Below are 19,027 nucleotides of genomic sequence, written 5' to 3'. Positions count from 1 at the left end.
ACACGCGGGAAACAGAGGCACGGATGACAGCCTGATCCTCCCATGTCGTGGAAACTTCCAGATAAGTACAGCTTCGTTGTTTTGACTTCAGGCAGTTGCTCGGTATTGCAGCAGGAAAGCCAAGGGCTCGGTCACAGAGAGGATGCAGAAGGGGAGCTGTCCTCTGGACTGTCACCTTTGGGGTCCGGGAAGGTCATGCTCAGGGGAGACTCCTCTCCCAGCCGGGGCTGGCCGTGCAGACGCGGGACGCAAGTGTTCTAGGTTTCTTAGGCTGACGGTGCACACTCAGGAGGGGGCCACGGAGGAGGTGACCCAGGCGCACGCTCACTTGCAGCTCCCACCGTCACGGGCCCGTCCACGTCAACAGCAGCAGCCGCGCTGAGAGCGGTGCCTGGTGGCAGGGGTGGGAGGGCGCTGCGCCCCGTGGTCTCTCTCCCAGACCCCAGGCCCCAGCCTAAGTGTGAGAGGACCTCCAGCACTCCCCTTCCTCCCCAGACTGTCACCACCGTCCACGTCACGGTAAGTCTGAGAACCTGCCGGGCCAGGAGGAGCCCACGGAGACGCCCAAGGCCCCTGAATGGGGTGTGGGGCCAGGTGGGGTTCTGGGACAGAAACAGACATGTGCAGAACGCCGAGGAGACGGAACAAAGCCTGGCCTTTAGGTGACAATCGTGCAGCAACGTCGGCTCACTGACTTAGACAGCGTCCCGCACGAAGGCAAGGGGATGAGAGGGGAAACCGAGCGTGGGGTCTGGGGAACTCTCTCCCCACGACTGTTCTGTAAACCTAAACGTTCTGAATAAAATGTTTAGCAAGTGGGGGGCAGGGAAAGGCCGGCTAGTTAACAGGGCGATGTGGACCTGGACGAGGGGGCATGCGGGGCCTGCACAGGAGGCCGGCGGGGCTGTGGTGTGTGGCCGCCAGGCACGCCCGGCACACGCTAGCTGGACATGGAGAGCCGGGACTGAAGGCCGCGGGATCTCCTAGAGCTCACTCTGCAGAGTGGGCCATCCTGTCGGGGCTCACGGGAACCTCTCGTGTTTGGGGACCTGCTGCCTTGGGGTGCGCTGAGAGCAGGGGGCTGGGACCGCCACCAACTGCCAACAGAGGTCACCCGATGCCCCCTCCAGGGGCACGTTGAGCCCTTGGCCCCCATGTGCACTGGCCCTGCCCAAGATCCCTGTGGGGGTCCTTTCACCTTTGAATGTTTTTATTTTTTTACATGTTATTTAGTTATTTTTAGCTGTGCTGGGTCTTTGCTGCTGGGTGGGCTTTCTTTAACTGAGGCGAGTGGGGGCTATCCTCCAGGTGCTGTGTGGCCTTCCCACCACGGCGCCTCTCCTGTTGCAGAGCAGGGGGCTCTGTGGCGCTTGGGCTTCCAGAGAGGCAGTGCAGGGGCTCAGCTGCTCGGCAGCATGTGCGATCTTCCTGGACCAGGGATTGAACCGGTGCCCCCTGTGTTGCAAGGTGAATTCTTAACCACTGGACCACCAGGGAAGCCCTGAATATTTTTTTTTTCTTAAAAAAGTCTCCAAAATTACATACTCTATAAAACCTGGATTGACTCTAAGAACTGTACATCCATAAAGTAATACTAAAGGTAGCTTTTTTTAAACATATACACACATACAAAAATATATGTGTACGTATCACTCAAAAAAGCAATATAAACTCTTTTCCAAAATTAGGGAAAAAAAAAAAGAGAGCAGCAGAAAAAAATGGAACGAAGCAAGCACAGGTCAATACTACGGTTGTCTTCTAAACCACCCTCATGATTTTTCAAGTGCTTGCTGTAATTATTTTCAAGTTTTTCAGAGACTCTGACCTATATTTCGGTGCTCAGCTCAATGAGTTATTGAAATTACTTTGGTGGGATGAATAACATTTGCTTCTCTATGCTAAAGGGCCCTCAGATTATTGTCATTGTGTCAACAGAGACAGTTTCAAAGCCCAGACAACACATAATCTCAAGCTCCTCAGAGTGAAGCTGCTGGGATGGGGGCTGTGGAATTGATCCCCGCTCTGAGCCACTCACCTGCTCTGGGCAGATGTGAGAACTCAGAGGTGAGCGTGTCTGGGCTACAGAACTGCCTCTCCTGGCTTATTCACAGCTCATCTGGTGTTAAAGGAGCAGCACAGATAATAGCTGGTTCCGTGAAGGTTAAATGAGATCCTTCTATAGGATTCTGGATAAAGAATGATTAAAAGAATGAGAGGAATATAATTTGTAGTGGCACTTTAGAATTTCAAGCTTGAGCTGGCAGAAATAACATTTTTAGAATAGCCTGCACTCTTGAGAGAAGACCATGAGGTCTTCCGTGATTCTATCATGGCATCAAACATGCCTTAAATGAGTGACCTGAAGCACCATTGTGAAAGGATGCTGTGATGCAGAGCTGCTCGTGGCACCCATGGGGGGTAAGATGGAGGTCTCCAAGGCCCCCCAGGAAGGCTGGGCTGAGAGGCTGAGACTAGTCAGAGATGGTCATGGGGCCAGGAGAAGGAGCAGGAAGGGACAGCATCTTCTGTCTCAGACAGAACCTCAAAGGGCAGGCGGTGACAGCAGTTTCACAGGCCCGCGCTGGGAAGGCTTTCTCTGCTGTGTCTGTTTTAGAGAAACAATAGAACTGTGCAGGGTGAGGGCTGTAAGTTTTGTCTTAAAGTGAAGAACAAAAAGAGCTGGGAACTTGGGAACTAAACGAAATTCCCTGCTAAGGAATATGGCCGGAGTGACGCCAAGAACAGGCTGTGAGACCGTCAGCCGTTTGCGTCCCCGGGCCTGAGCCTCCTCAGCTCTGGGGGAAACGCCAGACGCGCCCCAGGTGGGCTCATGAGGGGACGCGGTCCTGGGAAGGGTGTGGTCCCTGAACGGGAGAGGCCGTCTGAGTCAGAGAAGGAGATGCTGGACAGAGTGGCTAGATGTGGGGCCTGGAGAGGCCCAGAAGTGGAGGGGAGCTCAGCCTGGGGTAGGAGACGAGCCCCCAAGCCCCCTGCCTCCGCCCGGCTCTGCACCGATGACACAGCGACGCAACAGGGAGGGTCTGGATGGATTTTAAAGGGGAGCGAGTGCTGTCAGTATGAGGTTCAATGTGCAAAACCCGCAGAAAGTGGGCTCGGATGAAGCCACTTCCCCACTCTCACGGGCTGTGAGAGGGCGCCCGTCTGACATGTGTTTCAAAGACGGTCGCAAAGAATCTGAAGCATAAGAACAAAGTCTCTCTGCCACCTCGGCGAGAAAACAACACGCAGCCGGGCGTCAGCTTTGAAGTTCGTGATACCAAGCGGGGAGGAGGAGGTCACACACGCTCTCAGGGTGGCAGCTGCCAGCTGACGGACAGACAGACACCCGTGCGGGAGGAGAGCGGGCTGAGCCATGAGCGGTCTCCCCGCGAAGGCAGGCTTTCCCCACCTCCCGGGGGTCTCGACTGTGCGACTGGACTGAGCTGAACCGCGCCACAAGCCCGGCCTCTGCTCTCTAGAGTGCTTCTATGCAGGAGGAGACTAGGGCTGGCGACTGGGTCAGAAGTGGGCCTGGGACTAGTGTCCAGGTGGTTGGGAGCAGAAACACATTTCGGGGCCACATTTGGGGCCCTTAAGTGTCTTTGCGACCCCATGGACTGGAGCCCACCAGGCTTCCCCACCCATGGGATTTCCCAGGCAAGTATACTGGAGTGGGTAGCCATTCCCTTCTCCCGGGGACCTTCTGACCCAGGGATTGAACCCCCATCTCCTGCACTGGCTAGCCGATTCTTTACCACTGAGCAAGGAGCCAAGCCCAAAGATTCTAGCTGCCATTGATTAATGAGGGAACCAGTAAGATGTTACAATGTATCAGAAGAGAATTCAAACAACACAGGTACATGCTGACCATTAGGAACGTGATAATGAAATAGAGGCAAAACTGGCCAGTAGCTTCAGAGCAATAACCAACTACTACAGTCATGACTTATCACCAGGACACGCGATCTGTATGGACAGGAATTATTCACATCATTGTGAGCTTTCTATAATCTAGAGTTGTAAAAAGAGCTCAAAAATAATGAAAAGTACAGGCCCTAAAGCCTCAGGTGACCCTGAAGGCAGCTCAAAGGGACGCCCAGCGGCCTGCCCTTGGGTCCACTTCAGGGTCCGTCACAGGCTTTTCTGGCGCCCTCCCCCTGGGGACTGTAATGATCTTAAACATTAGCCCTGATCAAACTCAACCAGCACTTTAGAGTGGGCCACGTCCTTCTGCTGTGGAGCAGAGTCCCTGCTGTGAAGACATCAAGAGCCCCTGCCCTCTCTCTTTTCCTTTGTTCGTGTCACACAGCCTCTGGGACCTTAGGTCTCTGACTTGGGATTGAACCTGTGCCCCATGCAGTCGAAGAGGGCTGTCTTAACCACTGGACCCTAACCCGTAACCCTAACCCGTAACCCTAACCCTAAACCTAACCCTAAACATAACCCGTAACCCTAACCCGTAACCCTAACCCTAAACCTAACCCTAAACATAACCCGTAACCCTAACCCGTAACCCTAACCCTAAACCTAACCCTAAACATAACCCGTAACCCTAACCCGTAACCCTAACCCTAAACCTAACCCTAAACATAACCCGTAACCCTAACCCGTAACCCTAACCCTAACCCTAACCCTAAACCTAACCCTAAACATAACCCTAACCCTAACCCTAAACCTAACCCTAAACATAACCCTAACCCTAACCCCTAACCCTAACCCATAACCCGTAACCCTAAACCTAACCCTAACCCTAAACCTAACCCTAACCCCAACCCCTAACCCCAACCCCAACCCTAACCCCAACCCTAACCCTAACCCCTAACCCCAACCCCAACTCCAACCCCAACCCTAACCCGCCGTGGAGGGTCCACTGGGCTCCCCTAGCCCTGCTGGGCCTGCCCCCCTCAACTGCCCTCAGCCCAGCAGGCTCGTCCCTCAGGCTGGGCCTTGGGACGTGGTGGTTCACCGGGCCCTGGCCTCTGGCAGAGATGCCTGGGACAGGAGAAACGACCAGCTCCACAGGGGGCTCGGGACGCCTGCAGGGGCCACGCTCCGCACAAACGGGCTTTGGCTCAGGCTGAGCACCTGGACACACTGTGGCGGCAGCTGCAGAGTTCTGCTCCATAAAAGCGCTGACGAGGCCCTCCGGTGATGCCGGCACGTCGACAGGGCAGGTGTTACACAGCGCCTGCCTCCGCCACCGAGCCACACCAGAGTGGTCCCTGCAGGTCGCCGGCTTCCAGGAGGACGGCAGCTGACTCGGCCTGCCAGGAGACGCTAGAGGCAGCCAGTACCCTGAGGAGAGGGACGTGGGGACTGTCAGATGGCGTTATTTAGAACCGTCTGCTGGCACAGCCCTGAGCTCAAGCCAAATACCATCTCCATTTTAGTGCAGCAGCGGCTAAGCGGCTCTTTCTGACCGTAATCAGCCAGCGTGCTCAGCGGCTTCTTAAGGGCGCTGTTTCCTGATAAAAATAAAACCCCGATTGTTGGCCCAGATGACGGTGCTGGTCTTGCTATTGCTCAGATGGGAGACATGTGACTCGTCCACTGACAGCGGTGCAGACTGACTTGGCCGAGGCCGCAGACGAAGTCAGGGCCAGCCGGAGAGAATTGTCTTCCCCACTTCAGAGTCTTTGTGTTAACGATGCTCAGTGCAATCGCAATGGCGGTGTGGACTACTCCGGACTCTTCTCCTCTAGAGGCTCCGAGGGAAGTGTCTGGGCAGCGGTCAGCTCAGGTGGGCCCAGCAGGGGAGCCGGGGGCAGGCTGTGTCCTCCCTTCTCACCTTCTCAAGGTCTTTCCACATGCCTCGAGGGGACACGCTGCCCCCTGCCCTCGGCCCGCCCAGGCCTCCCGCCACGCCCGCCCACTAGGGGCACCGTCCGATCATCTCCCATCTGGGCCCCCCCCAACACTGTCTCCCTACAGCACCTGGAAAGAAGGTACCTCAATGGGAGAGCATGGCTCGCAGGACGTGAGGACACGTCTGACCACGTCCTTGCTGTCAGGGGTTGAGGCTGACCATTTCAGCTCTGCAGCCAGCACCCAGCCAAGTGCTTGGTGCAGAGCAGATGCCCAAGCGTGACTAAGTACTGGACAGATGGACAGATGGATGGACGAACGGAATGAATGACTGTATGTAAAACCTGCTTCTTAGGCGAGATGTCTGACAAAGAGCCAACCAACGATGCACACTGTTGAGGGAACAGCTGGCATGCATTTGAAACCGTGCCCTATTTCATGTAACCCAGGCACCACAGGGCACCCCCCTCACGGCCCAGGGTCGGTGACTGTGACCTGAGCTCATCCTCCGGGGCTCCACCAGGGAACCTGGCCCCGTTCATCCGTGAGTGCCTCTTAAGGGCACAAAGACGACAGAAACAGAGTCCTGCTTCCAAGGAGACGACGCCCACGGGACTCGGCTATGTCAGGGTCCCGACGGCAAGAGGCCGCTCCTGCGGTGTCCTCTCTACTCACGCAGACCGGGCGCCCCTGTGGGCAGGGCCCCGGGGCCTCAGCACTGACCCCGGCGCCCACGGGAGGCCCTGCGGCCACTCCTGCTGCTGCCCGCCTGGGCTCGCTCGCCACCCTTTAGGTTTCCCAAAGCCCAAGCTGCGGTTTCCATTTGAAACTCTGTAAAGCATCCGGAGCGTTTCGCTGGCTGGTGTGGGTCTGAGCCAGAAGGAAAGGTTAAAGACATTAAGAGCCGGGGAGAAATCTGATTATTGTCCGTGGCGACACCGCCACTTCGCTACTTACTGTTCTCGGACAGCTCCACGATGTAGTAAAGAACAGGGCTGTTCCCGTCGAAGGGTCGGACCCAGGAGAGCACCACGGCATGGCTGTGGGCAGGGTTCAGGCTGGCCACGAGGTTCTGGGGTGAATGAGGCAGCTCACTTGGATACAAAGGAAGAAAGAAAAAAAAAAAACCCACATATCAGAACCGTGTGATAACCTCCTGGGAGGTCCTGGTGTGTGATGGTTTGAAAATGGAAAACATCAAGCAGGCCCTGCACACAAATACTAACTACTCGCTGCCCTCCCCCACCCAAAAAAAAAACCTCCATCACCATTCACAATGTGTTTTATTTTCCAAACGTAATTTGATTTAATCCCTCTGGTAGGGATTAAACAAGTAATGACTCTCACTTAAATCGAGTGGGGAGTGCCCATTTCATACAGTAGATGGTTTAATTGAGAAAACTTGGTCACCAAGTTGCTTCTGCAGTGAGAGGCTGTTAATGGGAACACAGCAAGCCACGTAAGAGGAAAAGGCCCGGGCAATAGGGTCGACTGTGGAAGCTTCCAACACCAGCTATTTGGAGTCACCGGCCAAAACGCCCATGTGTGTCCTTGGACAGCGTGGCTGTCTCATTACTGGCCTTGTGCACTTATACTGTCGTCCTGTGTTCTGTTGGCTAATGGAAATTTGGGAGAGGCATTGAGAGGCAACTGCGGTGAAAACGCTAACTGAAAGCCCATGGAAACAGTAAACAACCCATCAGCAAGGCTATAAAATGGAAACACAAAGCAGACAAATTCTGGGAAGAAGTTACGAACAGAACGGGACTTCATGGGGATTTACTGGTGATGGAGCTTCAAAACCCAGTCGCGTGGTTTCCGTCACCCACGGGGCTGCGACCTTGCGATCCTGAGCTGCCAGGCCTGTGTTTAACCTTCATACCTCGGGCCCCGGAGCAGAGCCCTGCTTTTGGGACCTTAGGACTGGCTTCTCCTCCTGCCAGGGGGGAGGGGGCTGGAAAGGGGACGCTGGGTGTGACCTGCTTCACCCACCAGCTAGCTCCGGTCTCTCTTACACATCAATTACTGCTGACCCACACAGGCCAGCACAGAAAGCCATAATTATACTTGATATTTTTAATTTAAAAAATGTACTGATTACACTTGGAAATTTATTAAGCTGTTATGTGCTTGCAGCTACCTAAGAAACACAGCCCTCTCTAACCCACCCATGCGCTTTATAAACAAACTAATATTTCTCACGTAGACCGCGACTTTAAATCAGTGCAACGAAGGATGAACTCAGGCCTGAAATGTTGTGCTGTTTTCTCTTTAACTGTGAACTGAGTTTTAAATCAGGAAAGGGGCCCCTCTGCTGTGTCCTCATACCAGTGCTCCCGGAGTCATGAGGCTCAGGCTTTCGTGGAGCCCTGAGCTCTGCCGGGGGTCACATGGCTCCCTGCCCTCAGCGGTGCCCCCTCCCCGCTCGTCAGCCAGCATTGCCCCCCCAGGCGCTCTCCTGAGAGCACCGCACTGCCCAGGGGGACCAAGCCCGTAACCCACCACTCGCCCAGCCTCCAGAGCTCAGTCTCCCCTCTGTGGGGACCCTCTGCACCCCCTCGCCCCTGACTCGACCAGAACTCATCACGCCTACCTCGACTCTCTCTGTAATTTACAGACTCTTAAGCTGAACAAATGTCGTGAAGCCCCGTGGAGCAGGGCCAGGGCGTGTGCTGGACGATGGGCGCTCGTCCTCCGCCAGGGCAGCCTCTTGCCCACCCCCTGTCACCGGCGTCTGGAGCCGAGCGGCACACGGGGGACGTGGGGAGGGTGGGCGCGCTGACCCCGCCGGAGAGGAGGGAGGAACAGAGCCCTCTGCAGCCCACCCTCCCAGGCGTGGACACAGCCAGGAGGCGGCCACAGCCCTGGCTGCCCAGAGTGCCCAGCTGGGAAGCCACGCTGGGGACAGCAGCCAAGAGGCAGAGCCCTGCGGGAGAGGCGGGGGCCGAGGATGAGAGGATCCGGCTGAAGACGGAGGACCGGGTGGGCAGTGGCTGCTGAGGGCGCGGGCAGGACCGGGGCGCCGTGGGGTCACACTGCGTCGTGGAGGGAGGCAAGTGAGAGAGGCCCGGGTCCAGGATTTCTGGCTGTCTGTGTGACGCTGACTTTCCGAGGGCAGCTCGTTAGAAAGGGTCCTGGCGACAAACTGTCAGAGGATGCTCTGTGTGACCGTCAGGAGGGAGAACAGACGTGGGACACAGCTGGTTAGTGGTCAGAGCAGGCAGGCGGCCGGGGCTGACGCGGGTAGGGTCTGGGGAGGACCCGGCAGCTGGAGGAGGGGCGCACGGCGGGCTCGGGACCGGCCTCGCAGAGCGGCCTTCCTGTCCTCGAGGAGGGACGGACAGGACAGGGGGCGGCGGGAAGGGACAGGCTCCTTCTGCACAAGAGGAGAGTTGGCCGTGGCCCAGAGCATCTCTGCACACCCTGTCCCGGGGGTATGAGGGGTCTGATCCTCATGTTCCCACAGCCGGGAAGACCCTGGGTCTGCGCTCAGCGTCAGGTCATGCCTCTCAGCCTAAATGCGGCGCACTTAGCAACAACCCATCTGACAGGCAGGTGGACGGCTCTCTCCCTGGGGCTGGAGTGCTGTTGAGACGGAGGGCCGCTCACCACTCCGTGTCTGCTGATCACTGCAGGCAGCCTCCTGTCCAGGCGTCTGCTCAGGAAGTCCTGGAGCCGGCTCGGACAAGGCCCTGGTCCATCCATCTCACCCGGGGAGCAGGTCTGGGGTCCTGCCTCCCAGGCCCTGAAAGGCCACCAAGGGGAAGAGCACAGGGCCTGTGAAGAGGGGGGCATGCTGAACAGCAGCAACGGCAGCCCCGAGCCTGCGGTGGGCGGGCGAGAGGAGCATTCTAAAAAGACTGGGGAGACTTAGGAACTTAAAAGGCAAAGTGGCCTTGAGACATTTAGAGCCGGTACCGAGATCTAGAGCCAGCGGTGCCCGAGGATGTCGCTGTCTGTGACGGGGCTGGAAATAACAAGCCCTTGTCCACCGCCGCCCCAAGTCCACGGTCACCCCCGGACGACGGCCGACACAAAGTGCGGTTTTTACATACATCACAGGACCCCGGGTCGGAAGGGAATTTAGATTTTTTTTTTTTTCTGGTTCCAGCCTCCCCCATTTGAAAATTCTCTCTGGCATATCTCTGGTGTTCAATATTACCGGTTTCACGATGCGAAGAACTCTTTAATATACATTGGAAACATACATTATTTCTTTAAATGATAAGTTTTGGTTATCTTGGAAGTTAAGCTTGGTGAAATACTCGACTAACCCGTCCGTGGCCGACAAATGAGGCTTTCCAATATTCTGAGTCCATTTCGGAGGATCTTATCTGATAGCAGGAGACGGTGTCTTGGCACTTCTCTGCCAGCTTGGAAAGGAGATCAACGGTCAGCAGGGTGACTCACAGACACTGATGCGCAGACGGGGTGACGGATGAAAGGGGTCCGAGGACGTGGGGGTGAGTCCAGTGCCGAGTCACCGCGCGGTGTGAAGAGAACGCACCCTCAGGGAAACCAGGCCGCAGCGATGGCAGAAATTACCAGCAGCCAAGCCCGGCCTGCGCGGGGAGGCGAGGCAGCGAGGTGCGTTTGGGAAAAACCAGCTGGGGAGGAGACCCGAGAGGAAGCGGATGGTAAAGGGGTGCCTGTGGGGGGCTCCCCGGGAGGGAGGGGGTCCCATGAGCATTTTTCTATAGAAAAGCCCTGCCCCTTGAGCAGACAAACAAGCCTCGGTCAAACCCATCTTCTCTGACTTCACTCTGAGGATGAAGGCAGTGGGGGCCCGATAACTTGCGAAATGGCACTAAATTGTTCGCTCCTTATCACAGCTTTGTCAGAAGCGGTTCTAGTGAAGGAAACCTCTCCCACTGCCTCGGGGCCGCGTCTTCCAGCCGCTCCGTAAATGAGGCTTTCCTCTGTACTGTGGCTCAGAGGAATTAGTCTCTGGTCTCAGAAGGAAAGATGCAGTGCTAATTGGGTTTTTAAATGATTAACAGTCAACCCACAGAGCCTTGGCGTCTGGTCCCTCTGGGGTGCTCAATACAGCAAGAAGCTTCGGGGGTCTGCAGTCACCCCAGACCCTGTTTCTTCCTGTAAGGCTCTAGCAAACTGGTAGCACACACACCTAACACGACCAATGACCAGTGTAACCAAGACTGTGTGTTGTTAATGGTCAGATGCGCCATGAGAGCCTCTGGAACTGCAGAGGCCTCACTTCTCTGGGAGGGGTGAGGCAGACCCCTCTGAAATCAGCCCTCCTTGCTGGCATCAAACACCCAAACCTGTCTCAATCTGTTAAGCGGAACGGGGCTTCCTCAGACACTGATGGGCCACCTGTTTCAGGCACCGAGGCCTCTATGGCAGACAGACACACCTGGGGCATCCGAGGGTCACAGACTTCAGGCAAAAATAAAGTAGGGTGGGAGAGAGACACCTCTTGGCCCCAGTGTGTGTGCGTGTGTGTGTGTGTGTGGGGGTGCTGTTGATGAAAAGAGGAGCATTTTCTATGAGATGGTGAGGAATAGAAAGAGCTGGGACTGACTGCCCCCTCTGAGCTGGGCTCCTGGCCAGTCCATTCAAACGTCACCGCCATCCTTCGAGGTAAACAATAACGTGCCCCGTTCACAGGTGAGAAAACCGAGGCTGCAGCGTGAGAGCTGGGGAGGGGCCCCCAGGCCAGCGTCGCTCGGGGGCCGGTAGCCTTGCTGCGATGGTGGCTTCTCCCCCCTCCAGGGTCCCCTAGCGCCCCCGCCCCCCAGGCTGACACAGAGCAGACGCTCCAGGGCGCCAACTATGGAGCAAGCCCACAGGAGAGCTGCCAGGGACTGGCCTGCTCCTGGAAGCCCACTTGTAACGCTCCTAATTTCTATATTTAACAAAGAGGCTTTTAACTCGAGTGGGGAGGCCGGGAAGCACGCTTGCAGGCCCTTCTGAAGGACCCTGTTTAGCCTTGAGTAGCTCTCAGTCACTCCTGCAACAGGAGATTGCTGTTGTTGTCATCCGAGCAAATCCGGGCGACGTTAACGCACTGGATTTGCAAGTTTTCTGAGAAGCTCGAACGCCCCGCAATCCTGAGTTATGACTATTATCATCACTATCGTCATTGCCGACGTCCTAGAGTTAGGACCTTATTGGATCTAAAGATACGCGTGCTCTAACCTACAACCTTCCCCATTCATTCCGATTTGGAAGAACTGAGAGCTTATTACACCAACAATGCACAAGGACCGCTGTCTCTCAGATCAGCTCTACAACCAGTCGCACCTAAATTGGTTTGAATCGCGAATCTGCAGTATTTCTGTATTTGGAGATGAGGTGTTTTCCCATTACAGAAAGCCCATTATTTTATAGATACAGCAACATTTGCTGAAAAAAATGTATTTTACTTAGAGGAAATCAAATAAGTGCATAGTAGGGAAGATATGTAAATCAGCAGAACATAAAAACTGTGCGGAATAGAAAGAATGCACTGCATTGGAAGCATGCAGTTTGGCTTCTGCTGACAGAATCTTTATGAAATGCTAACATTTATTTATTTGATGCCAATGATGGATGATCTAAGAGTACTCAAAGGGAGTTTAACTGTGACTAGCACAGAGCGTCATGTGGATTCACGGGTCGTGGACGCCAGAATCATCAACAATTTTTAGGAGGGTCTTCCCGTGAGCTGTAGATGGGGGAAGGAAGGCAGGGGACCAGGGCTGAGCAGGGCGGGCACCCTCAAGTGGTGGGGGCCCCAGGCACGTGCACACCTAAAGGCAGGCCAGAGGCCTGAGCAGATTGGCTGGGAGGACAACTGGAGGCCTGCAACACACACATTCATTCAACCAACCAATGTGCATTTATTGAGCGCCTCAGGTATGCCAAACGTGGCCAGGCCTCAAAACGCAGAGCTGTGTCATCCTCCACTCCAGGAGGGAGAGAAGAAGGGGGGACAGAGGGTGAGATGGTTAAACGGCATCACCGACCCAGTGGACTCTGGGAGCAAACTCTGGGAGACAGTGGAGGACACAGGAGCCTGGCGCGCTGCAGCCCATGGGTCACAAAGGAGTCAGACACGACTTAGCAGCTGAACAACAACAAATCTGCGCTGCAAAGACAACCTGGTCAGCAGGCCCTTCAGCTTCCTGCCTGTGAGGAGAGGGGCTGTGGGAGGCGAGTGTGGCCCCCACGACCCGCCCCCTGGAAGGCCAGGCAGGCGGGATGGGCAGCGGCCCGCCACGTCTGTGAGTTCTGGTGGGAGGTGCGCACCTCCCCTCAGAGAGGCAGTGGGCTCTCAGGGGCACTGGGCCGGCCTGCCGATCCTCAGCGGGCATCCCGTGGAAAGGCGGGGTAAACAGTCTGTCAGGATGCAGGGTCGGAGGGGATCATCGAGGAGGAAAAGAGATCGTGAGCCAGCCAAGCTGAAGGCGGGCATGATCTGACTTTAGGGTTACCGGCCCCCACCCTGTAAGTGTGCGTGTCTGAGCCCCGAGGCGATTACCAAACCCCCGGCCCTGCGAGTGTGCCTGCCTGCGGCCCAGGGCGGTGGCCTCTGACCCCACGGCGCGTGTGACTGGGCGGCCGCGTGGAGCGGCGGTGACGTTGTGCGCACGCGGGCACGGTACTCACATCACCTCCAGGCGCGCCGTCCTGGAGTCGTTCCCGCCCTCGGAGACGACCCCGCACGTGTAGTCCCCAATGTCGCCCGACCACGTCTGGCTGATGAGGAGGGACCCGTCTTTCTCCACCACGACCCTGGAGCTGCTGGACGGGGCGATGACCACGTTGTCCTTCTTCCACACGTAGCTGTGGGCCAAGCAGAGAGGCCTGAGTGAGGACCCCGGCTGCTGACCTTCCCCCTCCATTAAAAAGTGAGCCATTGGTGACTTTGTGAATGTGTGTGCTAAGTCGCTTCAGTTGTGTCCAGGTCTTTGTGACCCCATGGACTGTAGCCCGCCAGGCTCCTCTGTCCGTGGGATTCTCCAGGCAAGAACACTGGAGTGAGTGGCCATGCCCCCCTCCAGGGGATCTTCCTGACCCAGGGATCAAACGCATGTCTCTTATGTCTCCTGCATTGGCAGGCGGGTTCTTTACCACTAGAGCCATCTGGGCAGCACAACTTTCTGAATATATTGTAGTAAACAGTAAGAACCACTGAAATGTGCTCTTTAAAGGGTGGTACCTAACACGTGAATATACGTTAGAAAAAGGAAAGCAACCTAAGGTCTTGGCCACAACACAGAGGCAGATGCTGAAGTTAAAACCAGGATGCTGAAGACAAGGGCAGACACTGCTCGGTCCTGGGGTTCGGGACGGGAAGTCTGAGGGGTTGTGGTCACTCCTGTCACCACTACATCTGCCCCTCCCGCTGAGGAACATCCTGGAGGCCAGAGTACAGCTGGACGGGGGCAGGGCTGCTTAAAAATCCCCAGGGCGGAATTCCCCAATTTCTGAAGAAAATGGATCACACCCTGTCAACACACTTTCTTAAAACCCAGTCATTCTGTCCTTAAAACTGCATGCCCTTCTCTTTTCATTCCTTATGACACTTGAGCACACTTTTCTTTTCAAATGTGGATGCCGCTAGGAGCCCGTCCAGCCTTGGACTGGGGGTGGGCAGGGGCCCCTCACTGGTCACTGCTGGGTGGGAGCCAAGTGCTGCTTTCCTTTCCCAAATCCTGGGCTGGATTTCCAAAACACGCCCATTCTTTAAAGGCTTAATGCACCTAGAGCACGGGCGTCGACAGACGGCTCGTCTGGAATCACCCGCAGACAGAGGGAAGGAAGTGAATCTGCTGCTTACTCTGGGAACAGCGCTCGTGGCCGGCACTCAGCGGCCAGTGCTCAGGGCCGGCGCCCCTCGGGGTGCCCAGAGTGAGCAACTTAATCACTTCTCAGGAAGGGAGCTCCGACTCTGTTTAACCACACATAAGAAGCTACGAGGAAACCACACAGATCTGAGGGGGCTTCTCTAGTGGCCTTAGGGCAGCAGAAAAATATCTCTTTGTCCTTTGTTGGGCGACACTCTCAAGTCCTTTAGAAATGAATGAATTCTCTAGAATCCAAGAATTCTCTAGGTAATCTTCTACCTCGTTGGTTTTCGTGTGTTTGCTTTGCATTCAACGTTCTTGTAAGGAAGGCAAACTTGATTTCTGAGCTCTGGGGAACTCCAGAGAGGCAGGTAGAAATACAATCCTCAATTTGTCCGATAGCTGCCCAGGAAGAGTGAGGAAACAGCTGAGGCTCCACATCCAGGTAGTGACGTATCTGTGCGTCCAGAGTGGAATGTGAGGAAGCAGGGGGACACCTCGATTCTGTCAGGGGCTAACTGCGTGCCTTTGGGGCTAAGGCCAGAGTGAAAACACGAGGATGACCGTGCCTTTCTAGATGCATGCTCAAGGCTGGTTCGGAAAATTAAAAACCCTCCTGAAAGTGGCGGCTCTTTGGGAAGAAGCTCGTGGTCGACAGCCACCTGTGTCTGCTGCCCGTGTCCACCTGGACGGTCAGGTTCTTCATCGCGACCTTCCCAGGCTGAGTCGGACAAAGGCAGGGTGGGGGTCACCGTCCCGAGCGGGTCTTCACGTCCTCCGCTCCCCTCTTTCCGTGTGTTTCCTCTAAGCGAGTTGACCACTGCGGGGCCTTTCCCCCACGTGGCGCTCCCTCTCTTCCTGATACACAGGATACTGCCTGATGCAGTAGAACAGACCCCTCGGGTCCAGCCCGGCCCCAGTGCAAACACTGCCGAAATCCCATTCCATCTCTCTGGATTTTTCTCTCATTAACTATCAGCCTCTGACAAGCATGTTTTACAGACAGTGTATTAACCTTGGCAGAAAAATCATGAAACACTGTATTGAAGTCATGAAGTGGAACACAGCTCACTGTAAATAATACATAAGGCTGGAGTGGAAAATGGGGTCTGTGTGATTAATGAAGGGGCCCGGGACCGTAAGATGCCGGAATCAGGGGTCTGTGGCTGAAATCAAAGCTCCCGAGATTCTCTCCTCTCGTCTCTACCTCAGGGCCCCAGCTCACGGAATGTTAATGCTGTAACTGACGGAGCTGACCTGAGAGAAATGCGTGGGTCGTGGGTGGCTCCGCAGTGCAGCGTGGCCGTGGTCCCCTTGATCACCACGCGGTCCTCTGGAGGGGTCACGATGGATGTTCGATCTGCAAAGACACAAGCTGCAGCTCAGACAGGATCACACGGCTGAGAGCCTCCTCCCTCGGGGGGTAACGAACTGGTCATCTGACATCACAACCTCCCCGCTTCCTCTCACCTTGGCAAAACGAGTGTAAACGGAAGTGCTCAGAGACGTTCAGGGAATTGAAAGCAAGCCCGTCTGCATCTCGGGAAGGCAGGCAGGCAGGCCTCCCGCTCCCCACACCCCAGGTCATCCCCCTACCTCGGAACACTCCAGAAGGAAACAGGAAACAAGATCACAGGCAGGTGTCTACCAGGCTCTACGCTCTGAGGAGAAATCTGGATTCTTTGCCAAGATGATCAACATTCTGGTAAGGTCCACACTGCACCTCATGGCTTTGCAAAGTGCTTTCATTTTTGGGTTTACTTAATCCTTACAACAGGCTTGCGAAGGCTGTGATCCTCCGGGGACCAGGAGGGGAAGCCGGGGCTCGGCGTTGCAGGGTCTCCTGCCCGGTAGTTCGGGGCCAGTGCAGAGGGGACCTGGTGCCCCTGCAGGCCTGTCGTCCGCCCGGCACTCCCCGCCGTGTGTCCCCATACCGCACGCCCTGGAGGCGGGCGCTGCTCTGCGGCAGGAAAGAGCCCGGAACCTGGAGTCAGGAGGCTGGGTCCCTGCCTGACCGCTTACCCGTGGGGCATCCAGAGAAACACCTCTGCTCAGAGCTCAGTTTTCCTGCCTGTGAAAGGGGTGCTGCTGTTTGCTCCCACTGGGACAGACAGAGCCGGGGTGCCTGGGAAGACCCCCAGGCCACGCAGGGCTGTGCCAGCCATGCTTGTGTTATTACAGTTTTGCATCTTAGCAGACCCACAAAATGCTCTGCTGAATGAGCTACAGAGATGCAGACATCAGTTTCCCACAAGCTTTCACACTTACGGTTAATTTCCAGGGACACTGGATGAATCAGATGTGGTTGACAGATTAGGTTATCCCGTGGAACAAAACCTCTTTTCTAGTAAATATTTAACAATATTGGTGTGTGTGTGTGGGGTCCTCATTTTTTTTTAAAAAATTAGTGATATCTTTAGAACACCTAACACATTAGGAAGGGCCATTTATCGGAGTGGACGACAACTATACCATAGAATGTAAACCAGATATGAAATAAAGCACAAGTACTTTTTCTTTTTTTTAGTTTTTCTTCAAGGATGGTATTTTAACAAATTATTCACTCGTGCAGTTAAAAGTTTCTCTCCTCATATAGATGGCTTTACCAAAATCAATTAATGAGCACTGTTTCTGGCTGTTTTGAACAATAATTTTTTAGTGATACGGATACGGATGAAGCAGAGAGGGAAAAGTTTATCAGCCGGTGAAGCTGAGTACTTGGTAATCCAATCCCTAGGTTCTGGAAAACAACTTATTCTGTGTTTCAGAAACCCGTGTTATAGTTCACTCCTACACATAGGAAACATCCATACTTAACATATGAGGAGTGTTTTAATTGGTTATAATTACAGTATGGGAAAATACTTCCCCTGGGATTTTAATTCTTGATCCATTTTTCTCCTGTAATTTGTATAAAATTAGCCAATGTCTCAGTTTTGTTACTCAAGCTAGTTTGGCATAATACCCCTACTCTACTGACTTTAAAAAGTTAACCTTTTATCTCTCCTGAAATGTCCCCATTAAATCTTTGAATACATTTTCTAATTATTCTTTTAGAAGTTGAGAAAACTAATTGCTCAACAGATTTCTCTAAATTAGTTGTAAAAATAATGGTTCTCCTTTGATTAGATTAGGGAGTCCAAGGGCATATTGACATCTCCAAGCACAGACGATGTGCTGATTAAACCATTATTAACAGAACGTTCCCCGTGGGCCGTGGTCCTTACTCCACACGGTGAGCGCGGCAGACGCGTTCAGGGAGCCCTCTGCGTTGGCTGCGTGGCAGGTGTAGTTGCCAGCATCCTGGATGAAGACGGGGGCGATCTGCAGACCCCCGGACTCCAGGAGCATGAACCTGGGGATCCGCACAGAGCCGCTGGCCAGAATGTGCTTTCCTGCGGACGACAGAGAAAAGAGAAACGTGAGGACCGTAACATTCGAGGAGACGTGATGCTGTGGCCGCAGCTGGGAAGATAACTCGAGGAAACAATCGGAAGCAAGTGGAAACTATACCACGGAAGTAACCAAAGCAGTTTGCTTTAACAGTCATTAGTGTAACCGAAGCCAGAAACACCCTAACTGCCCAGTGCTGAGAGACTTGGTTACAACAATCATGATCCATGAATGGACACGCACGCTGTGCTGTCTTTCTCCTGCAGAGCATGTGGGACTCTGCTCAGCCTAACGCGGCAGCCTGGACGGGAGTGGAGTCTGGGGGGAGAATGGATACAAGTGTACATTTGGCCGAAGCCCTTAGAGTTCACTTGAAACTGTCGGAACACTGTTAATTGGCTGAACTCCAACACAAAGTAAGAAGTTTAAAAAAATTACCATCCATAAATGTGATGGCTTTCTCTGAGTGGCTGATTTTGAGTTTTCTTTATATTTATATGCATTTGAAAAATTTCCATCTAAAGCTATTATTACATTCTAAATCCGGAAAGACAAAAAGAGATATCTAAAATGAAAGAGTTCCCCTCTTTCCGATTAATCGGTAGTTTCCCAGATCTTTGTGTCTATAAACTGAGGCCCCTTCGAGAGCTGGGAAGCCACCAAGGGCTTGTCTGGGTGAGAAAAAAGTGTAAGTTTTGAGGTTTCACCCGGATACAGTCCACCAAGCATGATCAATGGGGACGAACCCGATTCAGCCGGGGCTTGTCAAGGACGGACCGCATGTGCCGTTCATTTGGTGGCAGGCGTGCATCACGTTGTAGATGGGGCCGGGCGGTGGGGGTGGGGCTGCGATGAGCCCGAGACGTGACTCCACGCCTCACAGGAAATAGAGTCAGACTGAAATAGAGTCAGACTGAGTGTCGGATGAAATAGAGTCAGACTGAGTGTCGGACGTCCAGCTGTTGAGGACGAAGGTGGTCCTGCGCTGGAGGCAGCTTGCTTAAAATAACAAAGGACGTGTTCCTAGCTGTGAC

General features: G+C 54.5%; 1 protein-coding gene across 7 annotated transcripts in view; it reads right to left on the bottom strand.

Moving 5' to 3' along the window:
* The window catches only part of SDK1 (sidekick cell adhesion molecule 1), an 840,913-nt gene that overhangs the window by 265,024 nt on the left and 556,862 nt on the right, over positions 1-19,027 (bottom strand). For 5 of the 7 annotated variants that reach the window (XR_014072185.1, XM_081552683.1, XM_081552682.1 and 2 more), the window contains 4 exons: positions 17,828-17,995; positions 15,858-15,960; positions 13,420-13,596; positions 6,763-6,899 (listed from right to left, as the gene is read on the bottom strand). Coding sequence is in view for 4 of the 7 variants with exons in the window: in XM_081552683.1 (XP_081408809.1) it covers positions 6,763-6,899; positions 13,420-13,596; positions 15,858-15,960; positions 17,828-17,995 (585 nt within the window). In the remaining 3 variants the exon portion in view is untranslated. Of the gene's footprint in view, positions 1-6,762; positions 6,900-13,419; positions 13,597-15,857; positions 15,961-16,070; positions 16,214-17,827; positions 17,996-19,027 lie in introns of those variants that run through there. The other 2 variants (XM_081552685.1, XM_081552689.1) reach the window with 2 other exon arrangements.

Source organism: Giraffa tippelskirchi, chromosome 13 (assembly GCF_054371585.1).
Source record: "Giraffa tippelskirchi isolate mGirTip1 chromosome 13, T2T-mGirTip1v1.2.pri, whole genome shotgun sequence".
Lineage (NCBI taxonomy): Eukaryota > Metazoa > Chordata > Mammalia > Artiodactyla > Giraffidae > Giraffa > Giraffa tippelskirchi.
Note: the sequence above shows the minus strand (reverse complement) of the source record. Positions and strands in the feature narration are given on the sequence as shown.